The 20,386-nt window shown below is 43.2% G+C and overlaps 1 protein-coding gene across 1 annotated transcript in view; it reads right to left on the reverse strand.

Annotated features, from left to right (window-relative positions):
• Positions 1-8,198: 8,198 nt before the first annotated feature.
• LOC123756194 (nephrin) overlaps positions 8,199-20,386 on the reverse strand; it is a 125,045-nt gene continuing 112,857 nt past the window's right edge. The window contains exons 14-16 of the mRNA XM_069336504.1: positions 18,575-18,906; positions 10,389-11,051; positions 8,199-9,752 (exon numbers count right to left, since the gene is read on the reverse strand). Of these exons, the coding sequence (XP_069192605.1) occupies positions 10,434-11,051; positions 18,575-18,906 (950 nt within the window). The 3' untranslated portion in view covers positions 8,199-9,752; positions 10,389-10,433. The remainder of the gene's footprint in view (positions 9,753-10,388; positions 11,052-18,574; positions 18,907-20,386) is intronic.

A 20,386-nucleotide genomic window follows, 5' to 3' on the forward strand; every position in this document is an offset into this window, starting at 1 on the left:
TTACACTGCAAGGCGGTGAGCATCCACCTCTCACACGTGGGGCCTGACAGCTGAGTGGACAGCGCTCGGGATTCATAGTCCTGAGGTTCCGGGTTCGCTCCCTGGTGGAGACGAAAACAAATGAGTTTCTTTCACCCTAATGCCCCTTTCTTCATAGCCTGCTACATAGCCTTCGCGGTTTGGTGCCTTCTATTGATAATTACTTATTCTCACACGTGGGCTCCAGGTTCGAGTCTCCTAGTGCCCCAAGTGAATACAATGGATTACACAGTGCAGTAACGGCAATATCCTGGCAATAAGGGGCATTGTCGTGCAGCAGCGTGCAATGTTTTACCGTGCAGGACATATTGCTGTATAGAGCATCCTTGTCTCCCAGGAGAGCACGGGAGGCTGAGGGCGGAGGACCCCGGGATGACCCACATCTGGTCGACAGGATGCTGGAGGAGTTAGGATGGAGGTCACTGCATTAGTTAAGGCGGCTCTGTGGCTCTGTGGCGGCTCTGTGGCTCTGTGGCTGAGTGGCGGCTCTATGGCAGAGTAGTGGTGGACTACTGTCTCGCTCCGCGCTGGCAAACGTGCCGGAGATAAATATATATATATATATATATATATATATATATATATATATATATATATATATATATATATATATATATATATATATATATTTATATATATATATATATTTACACCTGGTTGTTGGATGTGCTGTGGGGGGGAGAGAGAGAGAGAGAGAGAGAGAGAGAGAGAGAGAGAGAGAGAGAGAGAGAGAGAGAGAGAGAGAGAGAGAGAGAGAGAGAGAGAGAGAGAGAGAGACGGGCGGGAGGAACTGAGAGAAAGAGAGAGAGAGAGATAGAGAGAGAGAGAGGAAAGGGAGAGAGAGAGAGTAGGGGAAAGAGAGAGAGAGATTGAGAGAAAGACAAGAAAGAGAGTGAGAAAGAAGGGGGAAAGAAAGATAGAGAGAGAGAGAGAGAGAGAGAGAGAGAGAGAGAGAGAGAGAGAGAGAGAGAGAGAGAGAGAGAGAGAGAGAGAGAGAGAGAAAGAGAGAGAGAGAAAGAAATAAAGAGCGAAAAAGACACACACAAAACAAATGACTGAGCGCGACAAATTGGAATGTTTATATTAAATAATAAAAACTTTAATTCTTAAAACACCCAAAAACTAGTTTCTAAAATAAACAACTAGTTTCACAGGTAGTTCTAACCTTTAACAACCTTCAATTTTGCAACCCCGGAAGCATACGAGATTAGAAAGAAAATAAATAAGAAACCTTTCAATTTAAGAAGCAATTTAAAAAATAAACTTTCTGGAATATTAGAGAGAAAACGAGGCAGAGAAAGACGGACTCTGAAACAAGGTAAAGTCAGAGAAAGGTGACGGAGGCTTTCGTGTGTGTCCTAACAGCGTTGTTAAGAGCCGTGAGAACACCCCCGTCCTCCTAAAGTTTCCCCAACGTCAAGAAATTGTCGTGCTAAAGTGTCCCCCTTAAAGCCTAAAATTCCACAGGACCTAAAACAGAAAACGGGACAGTACGTCACTTTTTCAAGATCGTTTGAAAATTACCTTCACAACACAACTGCTTTTAGGTAAATGTTTAAACAATACACTCTAGTGAAAGTGGGTCAATTGCTAATCAATATATCCTCAATAATCAATAATGATAAAAAACAAATACAAAAAAAAACCTTGATAATTGTACGTGCCTTTTAAAAAAGATCATTATCAGTTCATAAAGATTGATATAAAACATTTTTGCTTCAAAATTTGCTTCAAACTTTGCTTCAAAATTAATAGCCAACTTTACTGAAACTTACAATTTGATGGGTCTCAGAATACTCTAAGTTTTGATGGGACTCAGAATACTCTAAGTTTTGATGGGACTCAGAATACTCTAAGTTTTGATGGGACTCAGAATACTCTAAGTTTTGATGGGACTCAGAATACTCTAAGTTTTGATGGGACTCAGAATACTCTAAGTTTTGATGGGACTCAGAATACTCTAAGTTTTGATGGAACCATTCACGTCTCTTCTTGCTTAGTTATTGTGCTTCTTAATTAATGCTTAGGTTATATATACACCTTAATGTTTATGTTACGATGCCTCTTCTTCTTACTACAAGTATCTTCTTGAGGTTATCTTGAGGTTATCTTGAGATTATCTTGAGATTATCTTGAGAGGATTTGGGGGCATAGCGTCCCCGTGGCCCGGTCCTCGACCAAGCCTTCTTTTTGTTACACACCCCCATGGAAGCAGCCCGTAGCACCTGTCTGACTCCCAGGTACCTATTAACTGCTAGGTAACAAGGGCATCAGGGTGAAAGAAACATATTTGCTCATTTGTCTCCGCCTCCATCGGGGATCGAACTCGGGATCTCAGGACTACGAATCCGAAGCGCTGTCCACCCAGCTATCAGGCGCTATTGTAAGTATACAATACGTTCTGGTTTGATGAGAGATTTGATAGTGTTCCTGCAGGATTATTTTGCACAGTTGATGACTGTGATGTTAGAAAATAGGTCGCTATCCTACACAGTTGATGACTGTGATGTTAGAAAATAGGTCGCTATCCTTCACAGTTGATGACTGTGATGTTAGAAAATAGGTCGCTATCCTTCATAGTTGATGACTGTGATGTTAGAAAATAGGTCGCTATCCTACACAGTTGATGACTGTAATGTTAGGAAATAGGTCGCTATCCTACACAGTTGATGACTGTGATGTTAGAAAATAGGTCGCTATCCTACACAGTTGATGACTGTGATGTTAGAAAATAGGTCGCTATCCTACACAGTTGATGACTGTGATGTTAGAAAATAGGTCGCTATCCTACACAGTTGATGACTGTGATGTTAGAAAATAGGTCGCTATCCTACACAGTTGATGACAAGCCTTGATGATTAGCCTTAAGCCTAACACCAAACTTGATGGATGCGCTGTAGTCTATTGTGGTGGTCTTAATAACCCTCCAGAGGCTGAATGGCCTTAAGCCCATCGTTAAACTTGGTGGTTGGTCGGTAAGCTGTTATGGTGACCTTAATAACCCTCAATAGGATGATAGGTCTTAAGCCCTATGCATGCGAGGAGTCACAATAACGTGGCTGAAGTATGTTGACCAGACCACACACTTGAAGGTGAAGGGACGACGATGTTTCGGTCCGTCCAGGACTTAAGCCCTGGTGTAGGGCTTAAGTCCTGGTGTAGGACTTAAGCCCTACACCAAACGTGCTGTTTTGTCAGTAAATTGATGTGACGATCTTACAAAAACATATATATCTTACATAGGCTTCGATCCCAACACCAAAAGAAACCATAATTCCTTCCCTTAAGTATACTGAGATTATAGGCTGCTACTGTTGTTGTTCAACTGCTCGGAACAAACATCTCCAAGTAGCACGGGCTATGGTGAGCCCGTAGTGGACTTACCTAGCACAGGAGCGGGGCAAGTAGCACGGGCTATGGTGAGCCCGTAGTGGACTTACCTAGCACAGGAGCGGGGCAAGTAGCACGGGCTATGGTGAGCCCGTAGTGGACTTACCTAGCACAGGAGCGGGGCAAGTAGCACGGGCTATGGTGAGCCCGTAGTGGACTTACCTGGTACAGGAGCGGGGCAAGTAGCACGGGCTATGGTGAGCCCGTAGTGGACTTACCTGGCACAGGAGCGGGGCAAGTAGCACGGGCTATGGTGAGCCCGTAGTGGTCTTACTTGGCACAAGAGCGGGGCAAGTAGCACGGGCTATGGTGAGTCCGTAGTGGACTTACTTGACACAGGATCGGGGCAAGTAGCACGGGCTATGGTGAGCCCGTAGTGGACTTACCTGGCACAGGAGCGGGGCAAGTAGCGCGGGCTATGGTGACCCCGCAGTGGACTTACTTGACACAGGATCGGGGCAAGTAGCACGGGCTATGGTGAGCCCGTAGTGGACTTACCTGGCACAGGAGCGGTGCTGTTACTTTTCTCTGAGCTGTTACTTTTGGAGTATATGCAAAAACACACACATATAATTGTAGGTTCACCTTACCCTTCAATTGACTAGTAATTCATCGTAGAGAGTGGCGAAGAAGTAATCCGTAGTCAGGGGATTACCATGTAACTTCAGTTAATGATTGTCTATGGAATTGATAGCTTCCCTCAAGGTGAAAGGAGGGCCATCACACAATAGAATGACATAAAATTCACTTGAGTGCCAATGTTAAATATTGGAACCAACTCTCGAATGAATGTGGCCTCGAATGTACAGAGTCTCCTTCAATAAATGTTGCACGCGATGATAACTTTGTCCAATATGTTCTTGCACTTCACGATGGTATTGTGGTGTCGATGGTGGTGTTGCTGAACGCCTCCCACATGCAAATGAAGTGCAAGATGCCTACTCATAGTATTAGGTATGTGTCCAATACAGCATACATTTCGGAGCCCACTGTTTCTAGAATTGCATTTGTATTCATGTACATCATTAGTACACTAATTCAGTTTGTCAGGGGAGGTAGAAATGTTATCTCTCATAATGAAGGAAGCTGTACGAAGCTGTTCTTATAATAAATGATTTGACGAATCTTTGTGTTGTAAACCAGTATTTTGTTGATAGTTCATTGCACTGGTACATTAGTGAGGAAACCTAATTTATATATATATAAATATATATATATATATATATATATATATATATATATATATATATATATATATATATATATTTATATATATATTAGCATATATATTAGCATATATATATATGCTCGCCTCACAGCAGTAGCAGCACCACATGCAGGGGATTTCCTGTTAGCAACCCCAATGTCGGCAACTGGCACGCGTCTCACACCACACGCCCTCCGAATTGCTGTGGCCCTCCGCCTTGCTGCCCCAATCCACACCAGATATAGGTGTATTTGCGGCGAGGTGGTGGCTAACAGGTACGGCCACCATGGCCTACTCTGCCAAAGCACAGGATAACACTCGAGGCACATTGAAGTTAACGACATCATCAAGAGGAGCCTCACCACAGCTGGATGCCCAGCTGAAAGAGAGCCCCGTTACCTAACGCCCCGTAACTCTGATGCTCTTATTGGTCGCCCAGATGGTATCACAGTGAACCCCTGGAAGAATGGCAAGCAGTTGGTATGGGACTACACGTGCGTATCAACCCTGGCTAACACCTACATTAACCTCAGTGTTGCACAACCAGGTGGCGCTGCCACCCACAGGGAAGCAGCCAAATCCCTTAAGTATAGTGAACTGGATCACCACTACAATTTTGTCCCCATTGCTTCTGAGACACTCGGCGCCTGGGGTAAAAGTGCTACCAGTTTTTTGAAGGAACTGGGTTCTAGGCTCATTGAAACAACAAGGGACCCAAGAGCTGCAAGCTTTCTTTTCCAGCGCCTCAGTGTGGCGATACAGAGGGGAAATGCGCACTGCATCCAGGGTTCCTGCCCGCCATCTGAGGAGCTGGAGGAACTCGACAACCTATGACAACCATCTTTGTAACCCATATGTAACTCCTTTTTTGTAACAAAGTTCAAATAAAGTAAATATATATGTGTACATACAAAAGAATGGGGGTGGTAGGAGAAGATAATATTAGTGTTCAGTGAGAAACCACAAGGTCTCCTCTGAATACTTTTTATTTTCTTCTCCGAGGCTATGGGTCCCCACATTGGCACCAGAGGTGGTACCCTCACAAACTTTATATATATATATATATATATATATATATATATATATATATATATATATATATATATATATATATATATATATATATATATATATATATATATATAACTGAAAACTCACACCCCAGAAGTGACTCGAACCCATACTCCCAGAAGCAACGCATCTGGTATGTACAAGACGCCTTAATCCACTTGACCATCACGACCGGACATAATGAGGTGATAGCCGAGGCTATTTGAACCACCCCACCGCCGGCACTCGGATAGTTATCTTGGGCATAGCATTTTACCAAATCACCTCATTCTTTGGGGCAACACGTGAGGAACACAAATGCGAACAAGCCTGAATGGTCCCCAGGACATATGCAACTGAAAACTCACACCCCAGAAGTGACTCGAACCCATACTCCCAGAAGCAACGCATCTGGTATGTACAAGACGCCTTAATCCACTTGACCATCACGACCGGACATAATGAGGTGATAGCCGAGGCTATTTGAACCACCCCACCGCCGGCACTCGGATAGTTATCTTGGGCATAGCATTTTACCAAATCACCTCATTCTTTGGGGCAACACGTGAGGAACACAAATGCGAACAAGCCTGAATGGTCCCCAGGACATAATATGTCCTGGGGACCATTCAGGCTTGTTCGCATTTGTGTTCCTCACGTGTTGCCCCAAAGAATGAGGTGATTTGGTAAAATGCTATGCCCAAGATAACTATCCGAGTGCCGGCGGTGGGGTGGTTCAAATAGCCTCGGCTATCACCTCATTATGTCCGGTCGTGATGGTCAAGTGGATTAAGGCGTCTTGTACATACCAGATGCGTTGCTTCTGGGAGTATGGGTTCGAGTCACTTCTGGGGTGTGAGTTTTCAGTTGCATATGTCCTGGGGACCATTCAGGCTTGTTCGCATATATATATATATATATATATATATATATATGTATATATATATATATATATATATATATATATATATATATATGTGTGTGTGTAAAATCGATCTGTAAAATGACCTTCTGAAGATGTATTTAATATACGAAAGTACTTAAGGAAATTTCCTGTTTCATTTTTCCTCCGTGGTCTGACATTGTCATATATATATATATATATATATATATATATAATTCACATTGGCACTTGAAGCCTCGAGGGAGGCAGACGTTCTGTCAACTGTACTTAAGGTTAGCCTTAAAGACGGTTAGGCAAGGATAACACAATGGCGATTTCATTTCAGTGATCAGTCTAGGGGGGCGGAAGGACTTTAGGCAGGTGTCTGGGAATCACCAGAACGCTGGTTCAAGTCACCCCCACTACCCCAAAATGTTTTTTTCATTCATATTAATGCTTTATGATAATGTATGCTGCTTCATGATGAAGTACGATGCTTCCAGATAATGTACACTGTTTCCAGATAATGAATAACACCTAGTGAATGTGTATACTGACACATGATAACGTATGCTGTTGAAATAACAATTTATGCTGCTTCGGGACAATAAGACCTGGTAGTGTGAGGTAGTGAACACTGCTATAAAGCAATGTTCACAGCTACGTAGCATTGAACACGGTTTCATGTGTGTTCACAACTGTTCTCCTCAGTATTCTCTTTTGTTTCTTGTTTTTCTAAGAATAATTGGCGAGTCAAAGCAAAGGAAATAGAGCGGGAATAATATCATGCATATTTTTCACAGTGACTGGGTGCCTGTGTAGTGATCCAGGGCACTCCTTGCTCTTGAATATGCAAGTTTGGCATTTATCAAGCATATGCAAAATCCACTTAATAAACCTGTTTTTATTTTCTCAATAATGGTGTTTTTTTTTTACATTTATTAAGCAGTTTTTGAGTACTGAAGTACAATGAGGTTGTTTAAAGCATTAATGAAGTTTCTGAAGATCGTTAACTGTTTATTAATTGTAAATAAAGCTGAAATGATCAGTGAAAGATGTACTGGTTTCGTAGGTGTCTTGTAAACGTGCAGTTCGTCGTTTCATGGTAAACAGTTTCTGTATTGAAAATTGAACACTACAGTGATAAAGGTTCACTGGTTTGTATAATGTGATGATACTTAAGAAAGGTTTCTACGCCAAATCAGAGGAATTAAGGAACACTTAACTCTTTCAGGAAAATGTTATATTTTCCTGTGTGTTGTTAGCGTCCTAGGAACAAGATTTTATGGTCATATTCGCTAAAAATGGCCCAACCACTTGGGCTGGACGGTAGAGCGACGGCCTCGCTTCATGGAGGTCGGCGCTCAATCCCCGACCTTCCAAGTGGCTGGGTACCATTCCTTCGGCTCCGTCCTATCCCAATTCCTTAGTTCTTTCAAATCTTCTTAGTTCCTAGTTCTTTAAGTGCTATATAGTCGTAAGGGCTTGGCGCGTTCCCCTGATAATTCTCTCTCTCTCTCTCTCTCTCTCTCTCTCTCTCTCTCTCTCTCTCTCTCTCTCTCTCTCTCTCTCTCTCTCTCTCTCTCTCTCTCTCTCTCGCTAAAAATGGGATAATTAAACAGCTTTTACTACATCTGTTTGTATTTGAAGAGCAGACAATTACTGTGTAATAGAGGAGAGAAAGACAGAGACAGGATGAGTAATAGAGGAAAAATTACATAGAAAACAGACAGTAGGAACAACAGTGACAGACGCAACCTGTCAGCTGGAACAATCGCCAAGCAACAGTAGACAATCCGTCAATCCTTAAGAAAAGTGCATCAACCTGATCAATCTCAACTACACCTCTCTCCCCTCAGGAGCTACTCATTAGCTCCCCTCGTTACCACCAAGCTTATTTCCTCATTATGAGGAGGTTACATTTCCCAAGAAATATTTCCACAATTTCACAACATGTTCATGGAACATCCCGTTTAACCTGTCTGTTCGGGTACAAAATAGTATTAATGGTCGTTTTCTACGCGTACTTAAAATATTTCTCTGTATTTATCCATCGCTAATATACTGAAGGGAACGTTCAAAGCCAATGGTTTGTTAATGGGTAGGATCCCAGAGTGTGTCGACAAGGTTACTGACGTCTTCACCTGTTTCTACAGTAGCCTTGAGACGGGTACCAGGAGACTGTCTAGCTTAAGACGGGTACCAGGAGACAGTCTACTTTGAGACGGGTACAAAGAGACAGTTTACCAAGAGACGGGTAGTCACCCAAGCCGGCCATTAAACGTGTTCACGTTAGGAGTTCTGGGGGGTGATGAGCTGGGGGGCAGGATGCTTCCTTTTCCCTTGGGATGAGGATAATATATTGTAATGAAGGATGCTGTAGAGTCTGGAGTCAGCATGATGCTACAGCTCGTTGGGTCTTGAGGCTGCTGTAGTTGATGCTCTCTGGAGACTGTTGTAGTTGCAGATCACTGCAGTTTACTACAATTGCTGATCACTGTAGACTGCTGAAGATGTCGCTGGTAACTGCAGACTGCTGATCACAATTGAATGCAGCAGCTGCTGATCCCTGTTAACCACTGCAGCTGCTAGTCTCTGAAATCTGCTGTTGCTACGGATCTTGTGAAGCTGCTGAAGCTGCAGGATCCTAGATTTGATGGAGCAACTGGAAAGCTTGTAACCTCTGGATGCCTTTGTAGCTGACGTCTGCTGGAGATAACCCATGGAAACTGCAAGAGATGTTCTTCCGTGAAAGCTTTTGCAGCTGCTCGTTTGCGCAGATTTCCGCAGCTGTTGGCTTTGAAGACTGCTGTGTCTGCTGGTTCTTGAAGCCTCGTGCAGCAGACGCATCTACTTGATCCTAGGGCTGTTGGGCCCAATTAACTGCTGCAGCTGCTTAGTCCTGGTGATTACTGCATCAGCTGTTGACTGCTGTAGTCCCTGGTTCATGGCAGCTGCTCAAACTTCTCAACTGAGAAAGCTGTTACACCTTAGGGATTCAACTGAGCTCTTTGGTCCTTGGAGATTAATTTAACTGCTCATCCAAGCTGTTGGTTTCTCGAAATTGTTGTGACAGCCTGTCCCTGGACGCTGCTAAAGCTGCTGACCTCTGGAAGCTGTTGAAACAGGTCATCACTCGAGACTGCTGTTGACACCAACGATCAAGGTGACTTTAACTTCACTCTATAAAAAATATAGCAATATAGGCAGGTTATTGACTGAGTAACATTGTGAGGTTAACTCAAAATTCATATCAAGATCCTTGAATCAATTCAATTTAAATCATGAGCCTTGATTGAGTTCAAATTCAGATTCGAAGCCTTAAATTAACATTGTTGTCTAATGGACATCAATTTTTAACGATTTAAGTTGCATGCTAAGCAGTTTAATGTAAAGTATGAGACACGAGAAATTGTATACATTTTAAACTACATTTCAGACTCTGAGCCATCTCTCTCTCTCTCTCTCTCTCTCTCTCTCTCTCTCTCTCTCTCTCTCTCTCTCTCTCTCTCTCTCTCTCTCTCTCTCTCTCTCTCTCTCTCTCTCTCTCTCTCTCTCTCTCACCCTCCTGATCTTGCCTCTACTCAATAATGATGAGCTGGAAAACTGCTCGCTTCAGTCTCCCAAGTTCTGCCACCTTGCTTGAAATTCATTTGTGCAAACTCCATGAACCTGCAGCCCGTTTTCATCGGGTTGGTGTGGATTAAAATATTCATGAGGACGACTGGAATGATGTTGGACCGAAATGGTGGAAGCTTTCGAGTGCCATCCGTTCCTAATGTAGTGAGTTACGATAGAAGTGCGTTGGTCTGTACTCACCTTAGACTCATGGTGCGTGGGAGGGGGAGCCGCCCTTGTTCAGGACTATACCGAGCTCTCTCGCTGGCTTGAGTCAATGTCGTCAGCCCTACAGAGAGGACCGATCAGCGGGCCGAGTGGCGATTCTCTCTCTGGGGTGACAATAGACGTCGACCCACGTCGGTTAGACGACAAGGCCGGCGACACCCGCTCCAACGACAACATATCGCTCCTGCCGAGACTCAGACGATGATGGGCGAAGGCGCGAGATGGGATCCCTTGAGCGTAGGATAATGGGACAAGATCCCTCGAATAGGACTTTGGGAGGGTAGTGGTGGAGTGGTGGTGGCTGTAGGGATGAGGGAGCAGACTGTCTTCCCTCGGGAGCAGACACTCCTCCCTCGGGAGCAGACACTCCTCCCTCGGGAAGGCCGACATGCTAGAAGGGAAGCGCGCGTCGCGGTGGTATGATAAAGGCGTATGAACAGCGGATATATCGTGCGGGTATGAAGGGGATTTGGGGGCGGAAGACATATCATGGGAATAGGATGATAGGGTGTGGCTGGAGGACAGGTGTGGAGGATAGCCCCCAGGGGGAGAGGTGCAGCCTGCAGGTGTGGCGGCGGCACCCATGGTGTGGCCCAGGAGCAACAGGGGGTCGTTCTCCCTCGTAGGTAGTGAGGCCTGGAGAAAACACATGGGTTAGATGGCACGGGGTGTGCCCCGAAGCACATATATACATCTGGAGTGCGACACAACAGCACCAGAGTGAAGCACACATGTACATCTGGAGTGCAACACAACAGCACCAGAGTGAAGCACACATGTACATCTGGAGTGCAACACAACAGCACCAGAGTGAAGCACACATGTACATCTGGAGTGCAACAGAACAGCACTAGAGTGAAGCACACATGTACATCTGGAGTGCAACACAGCAGCACCAGAGTGAAGCACACATGTACATCTGGAGTGCAACACAGCAGCACCAGAGTGAAGCCCAAACAGTTCCACCTTTCCGAGGTTACTCTTGCACCTCAGAACACAACAGGACGTGTGTCTATATGTTTAAAAAAAAGTCCAACAAACACATAATATTATTATTGTATCAACAACTAAAAATTATAATAAAAATATATGAATCATATTTTAAATATTATTATTGTTATTATTATTATTATTGTCATTGTTGTTAATGTTAAAATTGTTCAAGATGTGTCTTGAACAATTAATATAATTGGAGATAATTATAATATAATAATAATATATATGTTAAAATTAGTCAATAAACACTGATTCAAAATAATGTTTCAGACTCGCCTGTGAAATTAGTTCACAGGTGAGTTTTTAAACACCTGTAAACACCCCGAGGGAGGTGTTAACTTAGTGTCACGATCACCTGAGTCTTTAACACCTGTTAACACCCCGAGGGAGGTGTTAACTTAGTGTCACGATCACCCGAGTCTTTAACACCTGTTAACACCCCGAGGGAGGTGTTAACTTAGTGTCACGATCACCTGAGTCTTTAACACCTGTTAACACCCCGAGGGGGTGGAAATATTATACCGTCATACCCAACACTGGTTTGGCTTTAAACATCTGTGAAAGTCCTGTGAGTGGCGATATATATATAGCGTCAAGTTCACCCCTGGCGAGACTTTAAACACCTGTGAAGGTGTCGAGAGTAACACAGTGCCAAGTCCACCGCGGGTGAAGGTTAAAGCCCCAATGGGCGCTCTATTGATTATCGGATTACCGCGGGAAGAGTAAGCGCCTTCAGCCTTGACTTATTTCACGTGAATCATGTATATGATAGCAAGTAACTTGATGCCTCGTTTGAGGGGGTTTTTGATGTGGATTGGTCAGTGGTTTTGTCTGGTCGCTTGTATTGGTCAGTGGTTTTGTCTGGTCGCTTGTATTGGTCAGTGGTTTTGTCTGGGTCGCTTGTATTGGTCAGTGGTTTTGTCTGGGTCGCTTGTATTGGTCAGTGGTTTTGTCTGGGTCGCTTGTATTGGTCAGTGGTTTTGTCTGGGTCGCTTGTATTGGTCAGTGGTTTTGTCTGGGTCGCTTGTATTGGTCAGTGGTTTTGTCTGGTCAAGTGTATATTGGCTAGTGTATTTGCCTGGTCCAGTGTATATTGGCCAGTGTATTTGCCTGGTCCAGTGTATATTGGCCAGTGTATTTGCCTGGTCCAGTGTATATTGGCCAGTGTATTTGCCTGGTCCAGTGTATATTGGCCAGTGTATTTGCCTGGTCCAGTGTATATTGTCCAGTGTATTTGCCTGGTCCAGTGTATATTGGCCAGTGTATTTGCCTGGTCCAGTGTATATTGGCCAGTGTATTTGCCTGGTCCAGTGTATATTGGCCAGTGTATTTGCCTGGTCCAGTGTATATTGGCCAGTGTATTTGCCTGGTCCAGTGTATATTGGACAGTGTATTTGCCTGATCAAGTGTATATTGGCCAGTGTATTTGCCTGGTCCAGTGTATATTGGCCAGTGTATTTGCCTGGTCCAGTGTATATTGTCCAGTGTATTTGCCTGGTCCAGTGTATATTGGCCAGTGTATTTGACTGGTTCAGTGTATTGATCAGCATTGCCAGACCTCACCCTCTGACCGAGAATGAATATTTATTTCCATTCGGGGCAATATTTTGTTAGTCTTAATTGAAGCGGAGAGATATAAACATCTTTTCTTAACTTGCAATAGTGCAAGCTTAATGATTTTCATCCTGATCGTCCTTTATCACGGTCCTTCTGGGACCTGTGAACATGTTTTCGAACACCTGAGAACACGTGTTCGTTCACATGAAAACATGTGTTCGATTACTCAGTCTCTGTGAGATTTTTGTTCGATATTTAGAACGGCCAGTCAATTGCCACACCTTTGGTCTTGCTGAGGTAGTTCACCTGAGGATTGGAGAACTACTTGACCTATTAGTTCAGCAAAGCTGTCAGAATTTTTGCCGACCTTTGATGCCCTGTATTGAACTTCTATTGGCTTTGATCTGCTTCGTTTTCAATGATAACAGCTTGATTTGAAATTCAGGATTGTAAAAAGAGTTTCCAGGAATCATTTGGCATGTGAAGCTTCAGCAGGGTGTGTGTGTGTGGCCGCGTCAGTTCTCTCTCTGTGTGTATGTTCGTGGGAGTATACTTCCATCAGCCTCTTGGGTATGCCTCCGGCAGAGTAACGCAGGTGTTTTTTTTAATTGAGAGGTAAGTTAGTTTACATGTGTGAGATACGACTAATGTTCCTTCGTCAGAGCATAGTAAGTTTACCTCTAGTGTCACCTGTTTTATGATTCTTGCAGCAGGAGGTGGCCACATTTGATGTGGTTCCTGCAGCAGGATGTGGTCACATTTCATGTGATTCTTGCAGCAGGATGTGGCCACATTTGATGTGGTTCTTGCTGCAGGATGTGGCCACATTTGATGTGGTTCTTGCAGCATGAATGTGGCCACGTTTGATGTGGTTCTTGCAGCAGGATGTGGCCACATTTGATGTGGTTCTTGCAGCAGGATGTGGTCACATTTGATGTGGTTCTTGCAGCAGGATGTGGTCACATTTATTGTGACTCCTGTAACAGAATATGGTCATCTTTGTCGGGATTTTTGTATTAGTGAGGATCGACTTGTTCCTCTCAGGTAAGGTTTCCTTGTATTCCTACACAACATGCTGAGGACACTCTAGTTGACCTCATCATGTGTGTTTGGTCCGCTGAATTCCTGAATTAGGGCCACTCCAGGGTCGCCGTGGTCGATCACCACTTGCATGGCCGGCATAGTCTGGCGACCTGCTTTACAAGCAGCTCCTTGTTCACATATCTCTGGATCTGCTCTCAAAAAACTGTCAAGGAAATTCCTCTTTTGAAAATATAAATTACCAATTCACATGTCGGAAAATTTCTGCAGGTCAACTTGGACAAGCTTTGAAGGATTTTCATGGCCCTCCTTTTTGCAATGCGAGAGCCATTAGCCGTTTCACTGATGTAGGTACATTCTTGTGACAATAAAAAGCTAATCCAATCAAGTCCTCTGATATATATACCACAGAAGTCCAGCTACTTTTATGCTGCTGCCTTCGAAAAAGTTTGGTTTCTTTTCTTCATGTCGCACAGGAGACTTCACGAGCACTGTGTCATCGTTTGGGACACAGGCTGCAAGAGGAGCTCTCTTCCAGGCTCTTAAGTAAAACTGAATGGAGAAGATGACCATCTCCAGCAGACCTTCCTGTTATCTGCTAGTGAGCTTCAACTGGTCTCTGAACAGCCAAACTTTCGGACTGTAAATGACTTTCAACATCCTGCGTCCGCTGTATATGGGTCCTGGGGCCCTTGAACTGAATTCCTCCTGTAGGAATTGTGCCCAAAACATTCATAATGTTTATTCCAACAATTCTCGGGAATCGTCTCTGGGTTAAGTTTCAGCGAGTTGCTTCTGAATGCAATTCAGGCATCAGCCTTCGTGTCATGAAATGGCTATATGGACAAATTCATCTTTTAGGGGAAAGACGAATTTGTGTTCCAAATTCAGACCATTCCAGTGATCCCTTGAGCCACTGTATGAGCAAGACATCTGGTCCACAAAAGGGTCCAATTCACAGCATGAACAAAGCGCCAGTCATAATTTAAAGAAGGTGTTGCGACAAGCAAGCAAAAAAAATGAAAAACGGGTGAATTTCCTGACTCAATTAGTTCCTCCTAATTTGCCTGTGTTCGAATTGGTTGCACTGATCACTCCTGAACATTATTCCCAAGACTCCTGGAAGCTACAACCATCATAGTCTTGCTCTCACGTCTTTCTCCTTCTGCCCAAAGCAGAACTTAAAGATGGTGTCTTCAACACCTTTCCTTCTCTCGTGTTTACAAAGTGGAGTTCTTCAAGACGTGTTCTCATACTTGTCAATTTCACACTCTTCTGTAGATTCAGAGCTTCTGTTGGAAGGGAAGGTTGGTGCATCAGTGGGCACCTTAGATGTAGATGGGTTCGAGACCCATACAGCCCAAGTGAATGGAGCACCTTAGATGTGTTTACTTCTTGCATCTCCTGTTCACGGTGCGCCCTTGTAAGCTTGCTCAGCCATTCTTATAGATTTTCACTTTTCTTTGTGAGCAAACTTGGTGTCTGCGCCTCCCCTTTCTCACGTTGAGCAGGTAAAGAATCTTTATTCTCCTTTACTGTCATCATGTTCAGCGCAGATGCATGAGCAATATCAAACAAATCTTCAAACAGGATAGAAATGGGTTCTTTTTTTTCAAGTGAATTTCCAACTTTCGAATCTGATTTCTTTTACAGTAGTTGATGTTCATGAAATTCTTTCTCAACTTTGGATTGACATTAATGCTTTGCTCTCTCTCATATGTTGATGGAGGCAGAACTCTAGCAAAAAAAAACTTGATTTTTAGCCATTATAAATGAAAATTTTAATTAAAAAATTAAAATAAAGAAGAAATGCTTAATTTTTCACCCGATGTGTTATGTGTTTAAAAATATATAAACACCAGCATAAATAAGACACCATTTTAGAGAATTTTAAATTAAAAATCTCTGGAAAACAAAACCACAATTTTTGAAGTCGCATGAGTTAATAAGAGTCGCAATAGGAGCTGCTCCTTCTTAAAGGGAGGCAATGTTACTGGCCCCCAACCTGTCTATGACAGTCCTGTACTACCCAAGTGTCATCTTGAAAAGCCGGGCGAGGCTTTTGTGACATACCGGGCAGTACCTGGGTCAACCCTGTGCCCAAACGTTACCCCTCACACCCCTTCCCACTCTCGCCTCATCACTGTAACCATATACACTACACACTGTCCTGATCACTGCAATCAAAAATGTTATAACAAGACCACTAATCTCTCGTTGTCGCAATAGGGGCCAACCCTACTTAAGGAGGGACATGGCGGTCAAAACTATACTTTCAGATTCCCATACAGTCCCAATTCCCCGTAGAAAGTTAGATAAGGCTTATATTCCCGTAGATCCTAATTACCTGGGCGTATATATACCTGTTGGTCCTCATTACCTGGGCTTATATACCTGCGGGTCCTCATTACCTGGGCTTATATACCTGCGGGTCCTCATTTTAACACTACAAGGTTTTTCAGCCCATATTCAGCCTGAAACTCTGCCTCGCTTCATGAAAAAAAATCATTGGAAACTTTTGTTGATATATATATAAAGTTTTCACATAAAGTCTTAAAGTTAATAGTCAGTCTTAAAGTAAAAATCTATGTTGAATGTTATCCCTGGAAACACAAACCGAAACTGTCTCTATTTTCCGCTTGTTACAACTTGTAATAAAGTTGTTACATCTTGGCTTAACGTGTTTATGACGTATTGGAACGTTGTTACAACTTGCTATATTGGTTGTTATAACTGGTTAGGAGGTGTTAAAACTTGTTCGAACGTTGTACCAACGTCGTAGTTTCGGTGTGTGTTTGGCGGGTATCTGGACTTGGAGGACTGCTACACTGATGACATCATTTACAAGATGAGCGTAAATTGTTTACAGTTTACGTTGTATTACACACAAAAACAAATATTTTCAATTGTATGTTTGATGGCTAATGTATGATACACGGTTTATACACCGTTCTTCATGGCTATGTGTATCATTTCTTAATGTTTATCATTCATCAGTTTTGGTTAAGTGATGCTGGACTTGTTGAGTTACATGATGACATCTTAGGTGATGCTCTGAACCTGTCGCATCTTAAGATGATTAAGTGATGCTGGACTTGTTGAGTTACATGATGACATCTTAATTGATGCTCTGAACTTGTCGCATCTTAAGATGATATCTTAGTTAATGTTGAACTAATCGTGTCACGTGACTTCCGGCAGTCTTTCACAGTCAAGAAAATACAGAAATATTCACTTTTATCTCCAATATTCCCCAGTTGTCACCACACTATATATAGCACAATAAGCAACTGTAATATCGTTTGATATACACAAGCAATAACATCCTCCTCCTCCCGGTTATTAAATAAACTTATATATATATATATATATATATATATATATATATATATATATATATATATATATATATATATATATATATATTGTGTTAGGTGTTTAAGATTAATAGTTCTAACACGAATCTTGTCAATATTTCTTTCGTTCTTCTTCACTGTCGAGAGTAATTGATAAAGTAACTCTCCAAAATTCATTCTTTTTATTCCTAGTCTGACGCCTAAACGCGTTTCGTAATTCCTTATTACATTTTCAAAGATCATATTTAACAACATATGTTTACAAGAAAGATTGCTACCAAAATATACTAATATATATATATATATATATATATATATATATATATATATATATATATATATATATATATATATATATATATATATATATATATATATATATATATTGTTGAATATGACCGAAAGGGTAAGATTAAAGACTTATTGATTCTAACACGAATCTTCTCAATATTTCTTATGTTTTTCTTCACTATCGATGGAAGTTGAAAAATTAACTCTCCAAAGTTCATATTCACACTGTATTATGGTCTGACGCCTGTGGATGCGTTTCGCAAGGTACTCCTTACATTTTCAAAGACAAATTTACCATGCATTTGCACAGGCTTATATTCTCTTGGGGTGAGGTGGTACAGGACATGATTGAGATGAACAAGTGGATGAAACAAAATGGATGTTAATAGGCTTGTTACATGCATGAACATAAACAGTTTATGGTGCCACTGTCTGTCTAGGTTCGGGGTCTTGAAGTGCGTAGAATGTAATTATGTGTTAACTGGTTGTTGATTGCTGGTCGGCTAAGCCGACCAGCTTAGAGAGCCCTACGGTATTAGAAAGAGAGCACCATGGTGTTACAGAGAATCCCACTGTGTTAGAGAGAGCCCCACTGTGTTAGAGAGAGCCCCACTGTGTTAGAGAGAGCACCACGGTGTTAGAGAGAGCCCCACGGTGTTAGAGAGAGCCCCACGGTGTTAGAGAGAGCACCACGGTGTTAGAGAGAGCACCACGGTGTTAGAGAGAGCACCACGGTGTTAGAGAGAGCCCCACGGTGTTAGAGAGAGCACCACGGTGTTAGAGAGAGCACCACGGTGTTAGAGAGAGCACCACGGTGTTAGAGAGAGCACCACGGTGTTAGAGAGAGCCCCGCGGTGTTAGAGAGAGCCCGGGCTACAAAATAGAGCCCCAAGATACTTCAACATTACAGTCACCTACCTGCCGCAGCAGTCTGCTTGGATTCATATAATACGCTCCATAAGGCTGCTGAACTATCGGGTCGGCCTGCTGCAGGTCGCTCTGAAGATCACCGTCGACAGGTCGGCCGGTCGACAGGTCGCTGTCAGCGAAGCTGTCCTGCACGCCGCTGTGTTGCTGCAGGCCGCGAAGTTGCATATCATGATGTTGCAGGTCGTGGTGCTGAAGTTCATGCTGTTGAAGCCTGTGTTGCTGCTGCTGTTGCTGTTGCTGCTGCTGTTGCTGTTGCTGTTGTTGTTCTTCAAGTAGATCTTCGGCCATATAATCTCCCGTTGTCTCTTTCATCTGCTGATCTGCGTCGGGATATGAATGTTTGGGTAAATAGATGATTATGCAGACGATGAGTCGCAATAATGGGGATGATGATAACAGGACCAAATCATACATCAGATGATGATGAGGCGACGACGTTTCTCCATTTTCTGATGTGTGGTTTGGTCATAAAATGATTAGGTAGACTTGACTCGATGCAAGACAAGCTTGGCCAATCATCAAGGTAAGGGTAGGAAATGTTGATTTGCCTTTTTTTTTGACGATCTCTCAATCGTTTATCACAAAAGCATATCAGCCGTATCTCTCAATAGTTGAGAGATAGACAGATATGCTGGGGAAATAGACAGAATAGATATGACACATGTTAAAGACACGTATCTATCGACTTGCTACACGAAATTGGTCACTGAATAATCCACTATTGTTTCGCTGAGTCAAACAATCGTCGGTGTAAACAGGGGAACAATCAGCTCGCTCTAGAACAATTGTCGCTGCAAACAGGGGAACAATCAGCTCGCTCTAGAACAATTGTCGCTGCAAACAGGGGAACAATCAGCTCGCTCTAGAACAATTGTCGCTGCAAACAGGGGAACAATCAGCTCGCTCTAGAACAATTGTCGCTGCAAACAGGGGAACAATCAGCTCGCTCTAGAACAATTGTCGCTGCAAACAGGGGGACAATCAGTTCGCTCTAGAACAATTGTCGCTGCAAACAGGGGACAATCAGTTCGCTCTAGAACAATTGTCGCTGCAAACAGGGGACAATCAGTTCGCTCTAGAACAATTGTCGCTGCAGATAGGCGACAATCGCTGCGCTCGACACCATCGGTGTCAGGAAACAAGCCATTATCGGCATTTCAGTAACGATTGGTAATTAGACCGGAATAGCCTCGAGCGCCTCGGGGGGCCCTCACTATCAGATCTTAACTCTTGGTGACATTTTGTTCTGTGATGAGTTATGTCTCAGACGCTGATCAGTTCTGACCACCCAGGTCTTCGTGACGGTGATGAGTTCTGACCGCCCAGGTCTTCGTGACGGTGATGAGTTCTGACCGCCCAGGTCTTCGTGACGGTGATGAGTTCTGACCGCCCAGGTCTTCGTGACGGTGATGAGTTCTGACCGCCCAGGTCTTCGTGACGGTGATGAGTTCTGACCGCCCAGGTCTTCGTAACGGTGATGAGTTCTGACCGCCCAGGTCTTCGTGACGGTGATGAGTTCTGACCACCCAGGTCTTCGTGACGATATTTAGTCTTGGAGCAGCTGACTTTTGGCTGGCCAGCCGCCAAGGTTCCCAGGAAACACAAACCAAAACTGTCTTTATTTTCCGCTTGTTACAACTTGTAATAAAGTTGTTAAATCTTGGCTTAACGTGTTTATGACGTATTAGAACGTTGTTACAACTAGTTATATTGGTTGTTATAACTGGTTAGGAGGTGTTAAAACTTGTTCGAACGTTGTACCAACGTCGTAGTTTCGGTGTGTGTTTGGCGGGAATTGTG

This window comes from Procambarus clarkii, chromosome 36 (assembly GCF_040958095.1).
Source record: "Procambarus clarkii isolate CNS0578487 chromosome 36, FALCON_Pclarkii_2.0, whole genome shotgun sequence".
NCBI lineage: Eukaryota > Metazoa > Arthropoda > Malacostraca > Decapoda > Cambaridae > Procambarus > Procambarus clarkii.